The following is an 18,334-nucleotide window of genomic DNA, read 5'->3' as shown; positions in this document are numbered from 1 at the left end:
CTCCTTTGATTATAAATCATCATCTGAGCGGTCGTGCTCAAGCGCCGGCCGTCCTTTTGTTTTGTGCTTTGACTTTGGTCCACTAGTTATCTCCTTCTCAAAGTCTTCCTCACTGATTTGCTTTTTCTTCAGTTTCTTCAGGAGCCGAGTGTCACTTAAAAGCTCTTTCATGTCGTCTTCATCCATGTCGGAACCCTGCACACACATAATGACAAGAAAGCCACAAATAAGCACAGTTGTTGCACATAAAATGTGTCCTCACACTCCTCGATGAAAATACCTCATCGTGTTTCCTCTTGGCAGCCATTTTTTTACGACGCTCCTTCTTGCACTTCTGCTTGGACCATGCTTTGTTCTTCATGAAGTTCTTCTTGGCTGGAAGAGTTCCAGCTTTCTCCTTCAGCTCAGCCAGCATCTTCTGTCGCTGCTTCTCTCGGTTCTTGTCCTTGTACCGGATGGTGTCTGTGTTGACTGCTGTCTCGCTGAACTCTAGAAACGTTTTCCCCTTCAGCTCGGGCATCTTCGGCAGCCGGAGGAGTGCAAAGCCACGTGCTAACGCTGCAAAGTCCAGATCTAAGCAAAGAAACGTCCCAAATTATATCTTCCTCATGTAGAACTTGAACCACATGAAATAAACATATTTCAAAATACACTCAACAAAAATATAAACGCAACACTTTTGGTTTTGCTCCCATTTTGTATGAGATGAACTCAAAGATCTAAAACTTTTTCCACATACACAATATCACCATTTCCCTCAAATATTGTTCACAAACCAGTCTAAATCTGTGATAGTGAGCACTTCTCCTTTGCTGAGATAATCCATCCCACCTCACAGGTGTGCCATATCAAGATGCTGATTAGACACCATGATTAGTGCACAGGTGTGCCTTAGACTGTCCACAATAAAAGGCCACTCTGAAAAGTGCAGTTTTGTTTTATTGGGGGGGATACCAGTCAGTATCTGGTGTGACCACCATTTGCCTCATGCAGTGCAACACATCTCCTTCGCATAGAGTTGATCAGGTTGTCAATTGTGGCCTGTGGAATGTTGGTCCACTCCTCTTCAATGGCTGTGCGAAGTTGCTGGATATTGGCAGGAACTGGTACATGCTGTCATATACGCCGGTCCAGAGCATCCCAAACATGCTCAATGGGTGACATAATTCTAGAACAGAATTTAAAATTAGTAGAATGGGAGGCAGAGCCTTCAGCTTTCAGGCTCCTCTCCTGTGGAACCAGCTCCCAATTCGGATCAGGGAGACAGACACCCTCTCTACTTTTAAGATTAGGCTTTTTGCTAAAGCTTATAGTTAGGGCTGGATCAGGTGACCCTGAACCATCCCTTAGTTATGCTGCTATAGACTTAGACTGCTGGGGGGTTCCCATGATGCACTGTTTCTTTCTCTTTTTGCTCTGTATGCACCACTCTGCATTTAATCATTAGTGATTGATCTCTGCTCCCCTCCACAGCATGTCTTTTTCCTGGTTCTCTCCCTCAGCCCCAACCAGTCCCAGCAGAAGACTGCCCCTCCCTGAGCCTGGTTCTGCTGGAGGTTTCTTCCTGTTAAAAGGGAGTTTTTCCTTCCCACTGTCGCCAAGTGCTTGCTCACAGGGGGTCGTTTTGACCGTTGGGGTTTTTCCGTAATTATTGTATGGCTTTGCCTTACAACATAAAGTGCCTTGGGGCAACTGTCTGTTGTGATTTGGCGCTATATAAATAAAATTGATTTGATTTATCCTGCTGCAACATGAGGTGATGTTCTTGGATGTATGGCACAACAATGGGCCTCAGGATCCCGTCACGGTATCTCTGTGCATTCAAAATGCCATCAATAAAATGCACCTGTGTTCTTTGTCCATAACAGACGCCTGCCCATACCATAACCCCACCGCCACCATGGACCACTCGATCCACAACATTGACAACAGAAAACCGCTCACCCACACGACGCCACACACGCTGTCTGCCATCTGCCCCGAACAGTGTGAACCGGGATTCATCCGTGAAGAGAACACCTCTCCAACGTGCCAAACGCCAGCGAATGTGAGCATTTGCCCACTCAAGTCGGTTACGACGACGAACTGGAGTCAGGTCGAGACCCCGATGAGGATGACGAGCATGCAGATGAGCTTCCCTGAGACGGTTTCTGACAGTTTGTGCAGAAATTCTTTGGTTATGCAAACCGATTGTTTCAGCAGCTGTCCGAGTGGCTGGTCTCAGATGATCTTGGAGGTGAACATGCTGGATGTGGAGGTCCTGGGCTGGTGTGGTTACACGTGGTCTGCAGTTGTGAGGCTGGTTGGATGTACTGCCAAATTCTCTGAAACGCCTTTGGACACGTTTTATGGTAGAGAAATGAACATTCAATACACGAGCAACAGCTCTGGTTGACATTCCTGCTGTCAGCATTCCAATTGCACGCTCCCTCAAATCTTGTGACATCTGTGGCATTGTGCTGTGTGATAAAACTGCACCTTTCAGAGTGGCCTTTTATTGTGGGCATTCTAAGGTACACCTGTGCACTAATCATGGTGTCTAATCAGCATCTTGATATGGCACACCTGTGAGGTGGGATGGATTATCTCAGCAAAGGAGAAGTGCTCACTATCACAGATTTAGACTGGTTTGTGAACAATATTTGAGGGAAATGGTGATATTGTGTATGTGGAAAAAGTTTTAGATCTTTGAGTTCATCTCATACAAAATGGGAGCAAAACCAAAAGTTGCGTTTATATTTTTGTTGAGTGTAATTTCCCCATCACGGTCTCAGATTTGCTTTATTTTCACATATTTTGTAGATTACAGGCCTGATATGAAAAACAAAAAATATTAGGGTTGTACTCCAAATAGTTTTCCTTCCGCAAATGTCCAAAAAAGGGGACACAGCTCTTTTGTTGTTGTTGTTGTTGCACAGACCTGCGATTGTCCATTTTAAAGCTAATGAAAGTTTCCTTCAAAGAACAGGTTTTTAAAATTTTGCTGAAATAAAGGGAACATGATTTTTATCCTGTGATTACATCATTTTAATGCAGAAATAAGGATCCTGTATGATTCATAACTTTAGCTTTTGGAAGAAAATGTTATCCATGTAATAAAAGGCAAGTGGCCATAAAGGTAAGAGCTGACTTTCTTCCTTTGGCATAAAGTATTTTTTCATGAGGATTCAAGTCGTGAAAACAGCAAGGTGATTGGACCAGTATTTTTTTGAGAAATCAGTAATTTTTAAAAACAAGAAACCTATTTATATCACACTTCCACAATAACAGCCTGTATTTCAAAATAAAAGCTGGTGAGGTTGCTGCAGTCCTCACAGAATTCATCAGTCTGTCCATCCTTGAACATCCCAGACAGCAGATTCAAATCTGGACATTTTCTGTATGCATGTAACCCCAAACCCAGAAGTAACATGTTCACGCTCTGGACAAAACAGCAGAATTGTGTCCCAACAGTGTCTCACACAGGCAACAAAAAAAAGAAAAATTTGATTTAATGTGAACACTGTCACTGTGCAAATATAAAACTTCAGTTATTCATAATTTCTTTACATGGAATATTGTACCGGTTAAGCAGCTTCAGAAAAGCTTATTGATGACAAAAATTCATTTTAGAAAACTGAACACAACTGAAAACAGATTAAACCTTCAATAAAGACTTCCATAAAAGCCAAGAATTTTTTTTCTATGTCGATACTTAAAAAAATGGAGCATAACTGTAAACAGATTTTCCCCAAAAGTCAGCTGTCTGTACAGAGTAAAACTTGCATATAATGGATTCAGGTGGACCAGCAAATTTTGTCCTTTATAATCAAAATCTGTATAAAACGGACAAAATCTGTTACATGTCTGTAATGGATTAGTTACAGTCAGGAGGTGTTGAAGGATCTACGGGGAATTCCCAGCACCAGTTAGGCTTATTTCCTTGTTTAAATGCCCGACCGTGAATCGGGACCTACCTTATTTAATCAAAACAAATCAGTCAAAACTTTAAAACACCTGCCTTAAATAAGCGCTGGACATTATGTGCATTAAAAGGATTACATTTGGTCGAGTCACTCTTTTTTCTAAGTCAGCTGCGGAGTGGTACCTTAAAATCCTAAACACTGGTTTATGCTTCTCCAGCTCCATAATTTTGTGGCCATGCAATGACGGTGATGTGCGCGTTACCCTTTTTAAGTTCTCCACCGCATATTTATGCAATTTACCACAGAAAAGCATCTTTTTCTGGATTCATTTGTCCCTCAACGAGCTCCACTTCTTTACACAATCGTCAACCTCTAAACCAATGATACGGTACGTGCAATTTCCTCCATGAATTGTAGGTCATTTGAGTGTCTTTTTCTGACTCCTTGTTGTGAAGTAGGTCATATTTATGGACTTTTCTGCCAACCGCATTTGATCTATGATCCAAATGTAATTGGCGGGTGCACTGAAAAAAACTATTAAAATGGGACGGGAGAGGAAGGAGTGAAAATGTAAACGTGACTAATCACAGCCTTTTGCGGTGTCTGTCATTTAGCAGGTGCGCATCTGGGTCCAAAGCATTTTGTTAATAATCACCGGCCTTGTATTATGTCAAGCATCATTTAGGTGTTGTGTATACAGTAGCCGCTTTCCTCAAATCGGCAAGTCTCAGTGCTGAACTTCATTTTGTACGTCTGTCACCGGGCACATCCAGACTGCTGTGTCCGGTACATGAGAGGGGTTTTAAATAAAATGGACTGCATTTATATAGCACTTTCCATCTGCATCAGACACTCAAAGCACTTTACAAATAATGCCTCACATTCACCCCAATGTGAGGTTGCTGACATACAAAGCGCTCACTACACACCGGGAGCAACTTGGGTATTAAGGACCTTGCCCAAGGGCACTTAGTGAATTTCCGGTTAGGCTCGGATTTGAACTGAGGATCCTCTGGTCTTAAGCCCAACACTTTAACCACTAAACCATCACCTTTTAATGGAAATACATTACGATGGGGCGGGACGTTTTGTCCGATGTGACATTCTACAATATCAATTATACTCAACAAAAATATAAACGCAACACTTTTGGTTTTGCTCCCATTTTGTATGAGATGAACTCAAAGATCTAAAACTTTTTCCACATACACAATATCACCATTTCTCTCAAATATTGTTCACAAACCAGTCTAAATCTGTAATAGTGAGCACTTCTCCTTTGCTGAGATAATCCATCCCACCTCACAGGTGTGCCATACCAAGATGCTGATTAGACACCATGATTAGTGCACAGGTGTGCCTTAGACTGTCCACAATAAAAGGCCACTCTGAAAAGTGCAGTTTTATCACAGCACAATGCCACAGATGTCGCAAGATTTGAGGGAGCATGCAATTGACATGCTGACAGCAGGAATGTCAACCAGAGCTGTTGCTCGTGTATTGAATGTTCATTTCTCTACCATAAGCCGTCTCCAAAGTCGTTTCAGAGAATTTGGCAGTACATCCAACCAGCCTCACAACCGCAGACCACGTGTAAACACACCAGCCCAGGACCTCCACATCCAGCATGTTCACCTCCAAGATCGTCTGAGGCCAGCCACTCGGACAGCTGCTGAAACAATCGGTTTGCATAACCAAAGAATTTCTGCACAAACTGTCAGAAACCGTCTCTGGGAAGCTCATCTGCATGCTCGTCGTCCTCATCGGGGTCTTGACCTGAATCCAGTTCGTCGTCGTAACCAACTTGAGTGGGCAAATGCTCACATTCGCTGGTGTTTGGCACGTTGGAGAGGTGTTCCCTTCACGGATGATGCGAAGGAGATGTGTTGCACTGCTTGAGGCAAATGGTGGTCACACCAGATACTGACTGGTATCCCCCCCAATAAAACAAAACTGCACCTTTCAGAGTGGCCTTTTATTGTGGGCAGTCTAAGGCACACCTGTGCACTAATCATGGTGTCTAATCAGCATCTTGGTATGGCACACCTGTGAGGTGGGATGGATTATCTCAGCAAAGGAGAAGTGCTCACTATCACAGATTTTGACTGGTTTGTGAACAATATTTGAGGGAAATGGTGATATTGTGTATGTGGAAAAGGTTTTAGATCTTTGAGTTCATCTCATACAAAATGGGAGCAAAACCAAAAGTGTTGTGTTTATATTTTTGTTGAGTATATATACGATGTTTATTACATGGAAAACCATACAAATATATTGGGACTTTTGCGTTTGTCTGGTGAGTGCGAATATCCGGTTTATACGATGACGGTTTAGGCGAGTTTTAGAATGACCACATCTAGAACCCGTGGTTCCCCACGGGTCAACATTCTAGTTTTATCATATCCTGGTGCCTTTTACCTGTGGGCCAAAAATAATTTTCAAACCCACGTTTTTGAGCCACAGGTCAAACTCTAGGATCTGATAAAATACATTTTCATCCAAGTTAACCCTTTCCTTCCTGACCCTGAAGGGACTTAAAAAACAACATTTTGGGGATCTGACCCAAATTTGATCCATATTATAAATCATTCAGAATACTTTTTTATGCATTAATATTATTTGCAAAACCAGACGCCTTTCATTTCAACAGAGGCTTTGTATGTCAAGCAGGGTACACAGAAAGAAAAAAAAAAAAAAAAAAAAATCAATATTCCATCCGTCCATTTACTATACCTGCTTACTCCAATTAAGGGTCATGAGGAGCTGGAATCTATCCCAACAGCCACAGGGTGTGAGACAGGGCGCATCCCAGACAGGACGCCAGTCTGTCGCTGGGCCACATTAAGACAAACAAACACATTCACAATGGCGTGCGCACTTATGGTCAATTTAACAATTTAATTGAAGTTTCCAGGTCACCTAACCTGCATGTCTTTGGATGTGGGAGAAAGCCGAAGCACTCAGAGGGAACGCACACAAACACGGGGAGAACATGCAAACTCCACACAGAAAGGCCACAGGTGGGAACTAATCTCATGACCTTCTTGCTGTGAGCCACTAAGCTACTGTGCTACCCCCCCAAAAAAAGATTTAGTTAAAAAAAAAATGCATAAATTAAACTGTTGTTTGAACATCCACAGGCTGAAAATTATATAACCAAGGACACAATTATTAGGTTTAAAACGGACAACAGGTATAGGTGGAAAAAGTGCCACTCCCCCTTTTTTGGAGGCTTTTGGAAGGAAGCCTATGTGGAGTATGAAACTAATTATTTCAGATTTTTCATACTGAGCCCATAATTTACAAAATCTAAAAATTAAACAAATCTGAGACCTGGGGAGATTTTTGTTTTAATAGGTTGGTTTCATATGGAATGAACCTGAAGTCAGTATATTGCGTGGCCATTTTCACCTTTAATTCTGAAGATTAGACTACATTCGTGTTTGGCGTACGCCTGGACATACGAGACAAAGGCCCTCATGCCTCGCTCGAACACTGCGCGATCATCCAGAGCCATGGCTTTCACTTTGGGCAGCACATCCACAACGTCACTTATTAGGGGCATCTTCTGGAGCGGACACTAACAAGCAGAAAAAAAACAAAACAAAAAACACACACCACATGGTAACCTTTGTAGTTTCTTTTTGTCCACTGTAGAGAAACTGAACTCTGAACATACTCCCTCAAGATCTAAGAGTGAAGAACAGGAGGAGATGGACTGAAATAAAAAGTTTAGAAAGAAATGACAAGGAACTTACTTTCTGGTTAATGGACAAGAAATTGATGTAGGACTCCTCCATAGGCAGCAGAAAGACGAGAGCGTTGCCATAGTTACCAATGCGAGCCGTACGCCCACACCGATGTACAAAGGCACTGAGACACAGAAATGAAATGTGAGTCCAACTGAGAAAACAATTTAAATGAAAATCGACTAAATTAGAAATGTGAACCGATAGATGCAGTTTTAGAAATTCTACATGTGATAAATGTATTTTGTCAAGTGTATTCAATGACAGAAATGTGTGCAGCATTAGTTAGACATTTCATTAACTTAAAAGCTGGAAATGAATTCACAGAAGTCAGTATGATCACATGTGAGGTCTCCTCAGTTTAAAAAAGAAAATTTTTGACACTGAAATTCAGAGTTTGTATGGTGCCAAACATATTTGACAGGTCAAATATGTTTATCTACACAGACACACATCCAGTAAGGGTTCCCAGGCTATACCCCAGCCTACCTCAAAAACATGAGCGAGAGACAAGTAAAGCCATACCGGCTCAGACCGTCTCCCAGGTTAACAAGGTCTGTGTCAGTTGTTGAACAGGACACACGGATGGGAAATGAGCTACTGGAACAAGACATATGGACAAAGACTGACAACATGGAACTCCCAGGCCTGGTTGCTTTCGCAATATGTTTTGGGTCATTGTCCATCTGTACTGTGAAGTGCCATCAAAACAACTTTGGTGCATTTGGCTAAATCTGAGCAGAAAGTATATCCCTATACATGGCAGAATTTATCTGGCTGTTTGTCTTCTGTCACATTATTAATAAACACTAGTGACCCAGTGCCACTGGAAGTCATGGATGCTCATGGCAGTCCGATCTTTCATCTGTCCAAAGAATGCTGTTCCAGCACTGGGCTGGCTTCGTTAGATGTTTTTTGGCAAAGTCTAATGTGACCTTTCTATTTTTGAGGCGGATTACTGTTTGCCCCTTGTGATGATCCCTCTGTATTTGCTCTCATGAGGTCTTCTCTTTATGGTGGACTTAAGATACCGATACACCTACTTCCTGGAGAGTATTCTTCACTTGGGTGGATGTTATGAAGGGGTGCTTCTTCACCATGAAAAGGATCCTGCAATCATCCAACACTGTTGTGTTCCGTGGACAGCCTAACCTTTTTGAGTTTCAGAGTTCATCGGTGTTCTCTGTTTCTCAAAATGTACAAAACTATTGATTTTGCCACTTCGAACATTTCCGCTATGTCTCTGATGAATTTCTTCTTTCTTTTTTCTTCTTTTGTCTCAGCCTAAAGGGCCTTTCAGATCGTGCACAGTGTGCTGTGAATGATACAAGCAAATGCGGAAAACTGGCGGAGTTCTATTGGTGTTCTGAAGGCTGAACAAGTCTTGCAGTCATGTTTCTGAAGACTCGTGTGTTCCCCCCCCAAAAACAAAAAGCGAAACACTCAGTCTGCAAGTTATAACCACAAGATAAGCAGCAAAAAGCAAAAGAATGAGTGAGGGACATCATTCTGCTCAGAGGAGCTTTTCTGTTCGGAATGAAGCCGGGCGGCGCTGAAGCACGGCCCAGCCGGAAACACACAGCAGCCGGCCTGATCGAGCATACACACTCAGTCCGAAATTCGTCCGAAAATGTACTAGGGCTGCAGCTATAGAATATTTTTGAAATAGAGTATTCTAGCAATTATTTAATCGATTAATTGGATAAAAATACTTTTGCATTTTTAAACAACATGAATAGTCCAGGGCTCTCCCTAAGCAAATTTAGTGTATCCCTTTCTGTTTTCCTGGATAATTATTTATTATTTCACGTCTTTACAAGTTTTGGATCTTTCCCAGACCGTAAGTGCAGGCAATCTAGTCAGTCAGGCTGCACGTGAACATGAGCACAGCCTGGGAAAAACTGGGCTCTGAAGTGCAGATTTTCCACAAAAGCCACACTGATAAATCCACTCTGCACCCCATCGATGAAAACGCTGATCAAATCCAACTAAAGGCAGTTTTTCAATAAACTTGATTGACTTAAAGTGCATGGAGAGCACAGAGCAGCCAGCGGACCAAACCACGTTTTTTAAAAACAGATAAACACACTGCTTCACTTTAAATGCACAGTAAGTCTATTTCAGATGATCAGCGTGGACCCGCTTTCTCTTAAAAAGCTTTATTTTACTCTGTAGCATTGGAAAGTTGGAGCTTCTGGTACTACGTTGATTAGCTCTTACACAGCTTATGCACATGCGCTAGTCTTCTTCTGTTTTTTTTTTCTGAGGACGGTACAGCACCACACACAGGCCTAGCATATGTACTACAACATTAAATGATGCTTCAAGGCACACAATTTGCCTTGAACATTTTTTGTAAGCGAATTATTCGAGTTACTCGACTAATCGCTTCAGCCCTAACATGCACACACACCCACTTTGAGCAACGGAGCTTCTACAAATGTGCGTGAGTAATCTGAAAATAAAATGCGTCGTTAGTGCACAACTGAATGCTGAAGTTTATCAGCAAATGTTAGCTTAGCCTTTAGCTGCTGTATGCTGAATCAATCACTCAGTTGAGCAGCCTGAATGTTTTATATTTGTAAACTATTTGATCTATTTTTATTTTTACCAAATAAATCTACACAATAGTTTTTAAATTGTTACTGCTCTGACTACAAAAATGCTTAACTTTAAATAACAGATTTCTTTTTAAACTATTGAGTAATCAGACCTTAAGGGCTCATCACACTTGAGCATGAATGCTGTACGAATCACACAAATTGGAAAAACAAACAGAATTTGAGCTGCATTTACACCTGATGCCCTGTTTCTACTGGATGCGGAAAGCTATGTCACAGCATGTAGCAGTGAAACATGGATTGAGATTTGACCATGGTGAGTTAAGACATCAAGTGGCGGTGCGTGCTCCCAACAGAGCGTTGCGTGACGTGCCATTTGCGCGCTCTGTATGAAAGGCCCTCAAGGATGGCCTATTTCACTTCTATTGAGAACTCCTTTGACTGCATGTTGTGGGTTCACAGCAACAGCTTCCAAATGCAATGCCACACCTGGAATCAACCCCAGAACTTTCACCTGCTTAATTGATGATGGATTTATGAGGGAATACCCTATGCAGCCCATGAAATATCTTTTGAGTTCATTGCAGTTACTTTTGGTCCCTTGAAAAAGAGGCGGATTCATATTAAAGACCTGCAATCCTTAAACCCTTTGCAAAGTTTGGATGTGAATACCCTCAAATTAAAGCTGAGAGTCTGCACGTTCAGCCCATATTGATGATATGACTGTATCTTGAATGTTTTGGTAAACACCTAAAGCAACAAAACTTGTTTCAGTGTCCAAATATATATGGACCTGACTGTATATATGAAGAAAAAAAAATCCACGACTTTTATTCTGGAAGAGATGGAGTGTAGTGGTGCCTAAACGTGCTCTCTCACCTGGCATTGCTGGGAGGATCATACTGAAGCACCCAATTAACGTCGGGGATATCGATGCCTCTGGCCATGACGTCTGTACATACTAAGATCCCACTGCAAAGAAGAGGCCATTCAAAACAAACACACCAAACAGCCCCAAGAAGACCATTTGTAGAAATAAACACTACAGTACTGTAAACTGAGATAAAATGTGTCTCACCTTTTCATGTTCCGAAAGTCAGCAAAGATCTTGTTGCGCTTGGTTTTCATCTTGCCATGTATGCAGTGAACGGTGACCTTCTTAACCAAAGTCTCGAGTGCACGGCCATAGTACTCCACACATGCACATGTACTGATGACCAGATAACAAGAAGTTACCTCCACTCCAACTACAAACCATATTCACATAAATTTAACTGATGCAGTACCTGAAGAACACCAGATGTTTCTCATGCTTGTGTTGTCTCAAAAATGCTACCAGGTTGTTGAACTTGTCCTCTGACTTACAAATCTGAAATGAAAAATTCTCATGATTTAACTGCAAGCTTCTTAAGATTTTTGTGAAACAGCTTTGACACACGGCACTTTGACACCGTTGGCTTGGCTTACGGTGTAGTAGTTAGAAAGCCTGGCAGGCGTTTTCTGAGTGGCGGTGGCAGCCACGCCCTTCTCTTTCACAGTGATGCGTACAGGGTTCCTGAGGCCAGCCCTCACCAGCTTCTCCAGTTCCTGTGTCTGAGTCGCTGAGAACAAGCCTGTGCGCCGCTGTTTGGGCAGGTAACCTAAAATGGTGTTCAGACTGGACATACACAGCGTTTAATATGTGGTAAACCTCAAAAACTCAGTCAGTCTGTCGGATCACTTCAAAACACTTTTTTAAAAAGAAGTCTTAATTTTATACCTGGCCTCAAAACCCATGTCGAGCAGTCTATCAGCCTCATCGAGAACCAATACCTCGAGAGTCTTCACTGAGCTGGCCAAGTCCAGACCATCTGCCTTCCTTCTAAACATGTCCTCCAGACGGCCTGGAGTTGCAATCACAATGTTTGCTCTGAAATACACAAAGGTCTTTGTTAGCACATTTATAACTAACTAAGACACACACACACACACACACACACATCTACCTGACAAACACTGAATGTTACATGAGGAACAGCTTTCATTTTGGTGTTTACTCAGATGTGGATTTAGTAGTCATTTTAATTGTGCAAAGGCTTTAGACCCCTGAGCATTTGTGTCAACAGGAAATCAAATTTGGAATATCCCAACATTCCAACAAAAACAAGGCATTTGTTTTTATAAAGAAACTAAATCAACGAAGAAACTAATCAATAATGACAATAAATATGGTAACGCTTCACAAAGGAACCTAAATGAATACAGTAGTAAACATTAACAAAATTAAGGCTTAACTATGTTTATTAATCATTTATTAAACATCACTGGTAGGTGTGTTAATACCTGCTATGTTCTACAACAGGCCTGCCATACCTCCAACAGTGCCTGTTAGGCTAACTGTAGGGTCATCAGCCGGGGGGATCAACCCTTAATCCGGAACATCTCCTGGTGGAGTGGCAGTGAGCAAGGACTTCTCCCAGTCACCTCCCACAGCTAGCCTGTCTCAGGAATTGCTGGCTCCCCGTACCTTGTCCCGCCTCCTCACCCAAAGCCAAAAACTTGTTTTCTCTGCCTCCTTTGAAAGCTCCCTGGTAGTTTTGTGTAGCTCTTTGTCCCTCAGTCCCAGTTCCTTTAGCAGGTAGGTTGTAGATCTGCCTACAAACCCCCTTGTGCCAACCTCCACTGGAATGAGTCTTGTACTCCATCCACTCTCCCTGCATTCTGCGACTAGGTCAGAGTATTTTGCCCTCTTTCTTTCTTGCACTTCCTCCATTCTCTCCTCCCATGGTACAGTCAGCTCGATCAGAAGAGCAGTTCTTTTGGATGTGGCCCACAGCACCATATCTGGTTGCAATGTGGTGCTGCAGGTCTCTCCTAGGAAATGGAGCTGCCTACCCAGGTTCCCTCCAATCGCCAGTCTTCCCCTAGTGCCAGGAGTGTGGATGCCGGTCTCCTGTTCGTGGCTGCAGATTCCCCTTCTCTAAGGAAATGCATCCACTAATGTTTCTCTGACTGAACCCCCTGGCACGCTTCTTGCCTTTTCTTCTCCACCACCTTTGCCAGTTTCCAGAGCACTTGATAATGCTGCCATCTGACCCTCCCTTGGGTTAGTGAGGTCTTGCATCCTGCCAGAATGTGATGTAGGAAGGCATTGATGGTTCCACAGAGGTCGCAAGCCTGTTACGTGCCCAGCAACCGTTGGAGATTCAGGATCAGGGCAGGGTATCGAAGGTTACCCGCATGAGAAAACTGAGTCGGGCCTGTGGCAGTTTCCACACGTCTGCCCAGCTCAACACCTGACATGCAACCCCATCCCATGTCGTCCAACGACCCTGCTGCCCCTGCACCACTGACTTGACCTTGTGTTCTTCTTCTGCCATCCTTGTGAGTTCAGAAATAATGAGGTCCTTCCTCTCCTTCTGAGTACCAGGCTGGTCTGCCAAACATCCCCCGTTTTCTCCGGCCTGATGCCCCGCTCCTCTTGTTGCAGAGAGAGGCTCCTTGACTTACCTGCTTTGAATTTCATCCTGGCTCAAGTGACCGGTTCCTCTAGTTTCTTCAGGAGCCTTGACATGCATGGTGCAGTTTGGAGCAAGCATGTGATGTCATCCATGCAACTCCTTAGTGGGGGAAGCCTCCGTCCTGCAGGCAAGCGGACTCCTCCCACTACCTGCCTTGCTCTGATCAGTACCACCTCAAATGCTGTGAGGAAAAGAATGGGGGAGATGGAGCATCCCACTTCCAGTTGCTGCCAGGTGGGGGCAGAAGTTTGCAGGTGTTCAATTTATAAAGACACTGAACGATATAAATTCAGCTGAATGTAATTCACTTTAAGCACAAGAAAAGAACATGAACTGCAGATTTTTCATTTTCAGTGGGACTTTAGGTGCTTCAATTCAAACAAACACAAGTATTCTTCCTTATGCAACCTTAAAAAAAAAAGCAGATTCATTTTCAGCATATTACAGAACCAGTGAGATTTCTACATACCCATGAAACTTGAACTTCTCCACATCCTCTATTGGGTTACTTCCACCAATCAGTAAAATTTGTCTGAAAAACAAATATTTGAAATCTTGTAAGTGCATGTGGACACACAACATCACATAGACCACACTAGCACGACTGATGAAGATGGAGTCTACTAAGTTTTAATGTTCCCATTGTCCTTTAAAGAGGTTAAATCAGGCAAAATTAGTTTTTGTTTTTTACAGTTGATTATAGTTTATAGTATTATAGTTGGATTTTATGATAAACTTCACAAAAGTCTCACAATTTTATGTCTGTGCAAGCAGAAACTCATCTGCTATGAGGAAAAAAAATCTGACCTAATACTGCTTTGTGTAGACTTCTGTGACATATGCCACAGAATTCTGTTGGTGTGTTTAAGGTGTGTTTAGGTGGATGACATGATCTGCCACTGCCCAAAGGGGTGGAGTTAAAAAACAAAACAAAACAGCTGTCAAATTATACTTCCCATCGAGTCTGAACTGATGTTTGACCTCTGTTTGCCTTCTGTGCAGATGAAATAAAATGTATTAATTATATCTGGTTTTTTATACAACATCAGAAGAGTGAGGGCAAAATTATGAGCTACATGGACACTATTCTTACAGCGATTTCTTGAAGTGAGAGATCAAATAGTATGTGAGATATTACATATCACAAAGTTAAATAGATGTAAACCCTGTTAACTCGCATATGCATAACTCACATTTCGGCTTTACTCACGGTCAATTTGTGGACCCCATAAATTTAGCCTACTGTATAATCTATTACAAGATTGAGTGGTCAACCTCATTAACTCGTGGTTTCAAATAACGCATGGTCCGATTTTGTGGACCCCAACTTGCGCGAGTTAAAGAGGTTCACCTGTTTCAGTTTTTCAGACATTCAGACTCATATTTGCATGTTGAAGAACTTCATGCAACGATCCCTTTAAGGATCTGGAAGGTAAAATTGTGATAATCATGTCATTTTTGTGAAATGTGTGTGGGCAAAGACTATGTAAAACCCAAATAATTATTTATATAAACTTGTAGTAAACTTGTTTTAAACAAAGAAAAAAAAAATTAGACTACATGCTGCATGGCAGGAAGACAAACATACAAAACACAGACAGGTGACAAGATAAAAGCAAAAACTAATGTAAAAAAACAAAAAACAAAACAAAACAACGTGTCTTAATCTCAACATCCAGTGGGAAAACGACTTACGTAAACTGTGGAAATGTCTGAATAAACTGCTCCATCACTTCGCTGATCTGAAGGGCCAGCTCTCTTGTGGGAGTTATAACAAGCGCACCAACCTGTGTAATGCACATTTTAAAGCCCATTTAAAGGAGGTCCAGCTGTTAACATGCAACTAAGAGATTTAATCTCATCCATACCTGCATCTTTTTTAGCTTCTCTTCTCGTTTCAACAGAATTTCTATAATAGGAATGACAAAAGCAAGGGTCTTTCCACTTCCAGTGACCTGCAATAACATCAATTTTAGTAAGGTACACAGAAAGTTCTAAACAAAAATAAATAAATAAATTTTAAAAAATCCTCACTGGGTGATATATGGTGAAGATGTGCAAACACAGCATTTATTGATGGACAGGCAACATGTCATTTCTCACAAATCAGACACTCAGGACATATTAACCCCTTAACGCCTGAATTTATATAGCTGTATATAAAAAAAATGTTTTGTGTGTGTTTTTGCCTTTAAGTAGATGGTAAATAATGTTGAGATTATTAATTTCACTTTTGCACAAAAAATAAATAGTAATTTTGGTATTTTGGTAATGACTTTATGTTATAATGTTATAATAATAATAATAATGGTATGTTGCAAATTTGCGACAACAGGCATACTGGTCAATTTGGTATGTTGCATATTTGAGTCAAATATTGTAGCATATATGCGACAATAGGTGTTAAGGGGTTAAATATATGTTAAATATATGTTGTCACATATACACACACACACATATATACATATATATATATATATACGTATATGTGTGTGTTCCAAATAATTAAACTGTAGCTGTCAATAGTACATTTAACCAGCTAAATAACACTGTACACTTACCGCCTCAGCAGCCACATCTTTGTTGCTCATAAATAGCGGAATGCAAGCAGACTGGAAAGAAACAGAACATAGAACAGAACATATTTTCTTTAGGTTTGAATTTTGTGTGTTTGAATGCCCTCATAGTATCATTGCAGCTATGAACACATCAAGGTATTTCAAGCAAACAGGACAGTCAGAGACTCCCTGTGGGTTCATGAACACATGCAAGTAATTATAAGTATGTAAGTAACTTAATGTCACATCACTTGTTTTTAGATCAGATTGGGAAGCATACGCTGGTGTTGTCCATTGTCACATCCAAAACACAACAGAACTGTCCTGGGTCCTGGAAGGCATTCATACTGACAAACTGGTCCACCTCTTTAAAGTAGCCATCTGTCTCTGCCAGGTGATATGCAGGTATCTCCTGGGCATTTTCCAGAAGCAACTAAGTTGCTGAGGTCCTAAATCTGTGTGCTGGGTCAGGCCCGGAGAAATGCTCCAAAATGAAATAGTTGACAAATACTACAAGTCTCCCTCAGTAACTGTTTGTATGATACAAAGTCATTCCAGTGGTACCCAAGGATCCTTAAAAGAGACTCAGACCCAAGGTGTTGCCTTATGTCAGTGGTTAGTGTTAAAGTCATCCATCCAGACAGCAGGATGCACTAGTATGGACTTGGATGACTTGAACCTCCGTTCTCCTGCAAAGGTATCAGCATCACCAAACACCTCCGTCGAATGGCCTCATGACTCCAGAACCTTTTTCCAAGCATCTCTCAAACTCAAAGGCAGAGGACCCAAAAACATGTAACTGCTGAGATAAATGAATGTTTCTACATGTTCAACACCTCCCATAGACAGACCTCTGAAGGCATTTAAATCCTGTAAAGCCAGACATCGACTCCTCACTCAGCTTGTCAAGTTTTGCAATCAGGGAATCCAAACATTCTGCTTAATACATCAATCACGGCTTTAATTTTATGTAAATATCTGAGGCGCAAATTCTCATCGTCGAGACTCGATAGTTTTGTGATCTGAACGATTATCACAAACGGTAAAACCTCGCAAAAATCCATAAACGTGAAACTAGCTGCCAAAAAGATGTAAACTGTCTAAAGAATTCCGTGAGTCTGCAGGCGTATTTATACCTTCCCAACATGGCGGAATGTGCTGTTACTAAAACAAATATTTCAAAAGTCCCTTTGGTTAAAGTTATACAGACTGTTGATGTAAAAACAAAAACCTCGAGCGACAGAATTAAAACGTTACCTGAACTGGTGTCATATGAGTGAATTTCAATTTATGGAGCGTTTCCAAAATTCCGTCATTGAGTTTGACCGGTAAACTGTCCCACGTCCCGTCTACCGTGTTACTGTTCATGTTGCATAAACAGTCTAGGGTTAAAAACAGACAATGAATTAAAGTTTGAATGTTTTAACTGCGTTGTTCACGTTTTGCTCCCGCCTGTCTTTAGCATGCGCCACTGTTTAGGGGTCGGATAGAAACGAAAGAGAAAAGTTTCGTTCCACCTATGGCGGAAGTCGTGAATTGAATTTCCGTTGTGGTCCTCGGACGTAAATCCAAGATACACAATCAAACATTTTATTTTGTTTTTGTATCCGTATTTAAAAAGTTATTTTTAAAATTTGATTTATTTAAGATATAAAATCGCAAGAAGTATTCCATGTAAGTAATGTAGTCGTATTCTATTGTGGTGCTGAAAAAAGAGAAATAAATAAATGAAAAAAAAAAAAAAAAACCCATCAGTAAACAAAAATTGAATAAATAAACAATACACTAAAAATTCAAAAGCAAACAAATAAAAAATACAAAAAACGAAGCTCCACTGTCTCCAAAGAAAACTATCAAACAATATACATAGATTAAAAAATAAAATAAAATGGGAGGTCCCAAAAAATGTGTACTTCTAACAAGAAGTTTGATTTTGTTGTTGTTGTTGTTCTCATAGCATCAGCTTGCAGACTAAATACCAAGAGCACATTTTGCCCTTTAATCCATAAAGTTGCTGAAATAAACACATCAACATGTCAGTGAAAGTGCTTAAAAATTAAA

At 41.2% G+C, this 18,334-nt stretch overlaps 1 protein-coding gene across 1 annotated transcript; it reads right to left on the bottom strand.

Annotated features, from left to right (window-relative positions):
* Nucleotides 1–2: 2 nt before the first annotated feature.
* ddx55 (DEAD (Asp-Glu-Ala-Asp) box polypeptide 55) lies at nt 3–17,816 on the bottom strand. The gene is made up of 14 exons (XM_034192297.1): nt 17,531–17,816; nt 16,277–16,327; nt 15,584–15,670; nt 15,411–15,502; nt 14,185–14,247; nt 11,975–12,124; nt 11,683–11,872; nt 11,502–11,584; nt 11,294–11,425; nt 11,095–11,187; nt 7,664–7,778; nt 7,317–7,485; nt 281–573; nt 3–195 (listed from the first exon to the last, which is right to left on the bottom strand). The coding sequence occupies exons 1-14, from the start codon at nt 17,639–17,641 to the stop codon at nt 10–12; spliced, it is 1,815 nt and encodes a 604-aa protein (XP_034048188.1). The 5' UTR covers nt 17,642–17,816; the 3' UTR covers nt 3–9.
* Between the last annotated feature and the right edge of the window lie 518 nt (nt 17,817–18,334).

This window comes from Thalassophryne amazonica, chromosome 17 (genome assembly GCF_902500255.1).
Source record: "Thalassophryne amazonica chromosome 17, fThaAma1.1, whole genome shotgun sequence".
NCBI classification, from domain to species: Eukaryota; Metazoa; Chordata; class Actinopteri; order Batrachoidiformes; family Batrachoididae; genus Thalassophryne; species Thalassophryne amazonica.
Note: the sequence above shows the minus strand (reverse complement) of the source record. Positions and strands in the feature narration are given on the sequence as shown.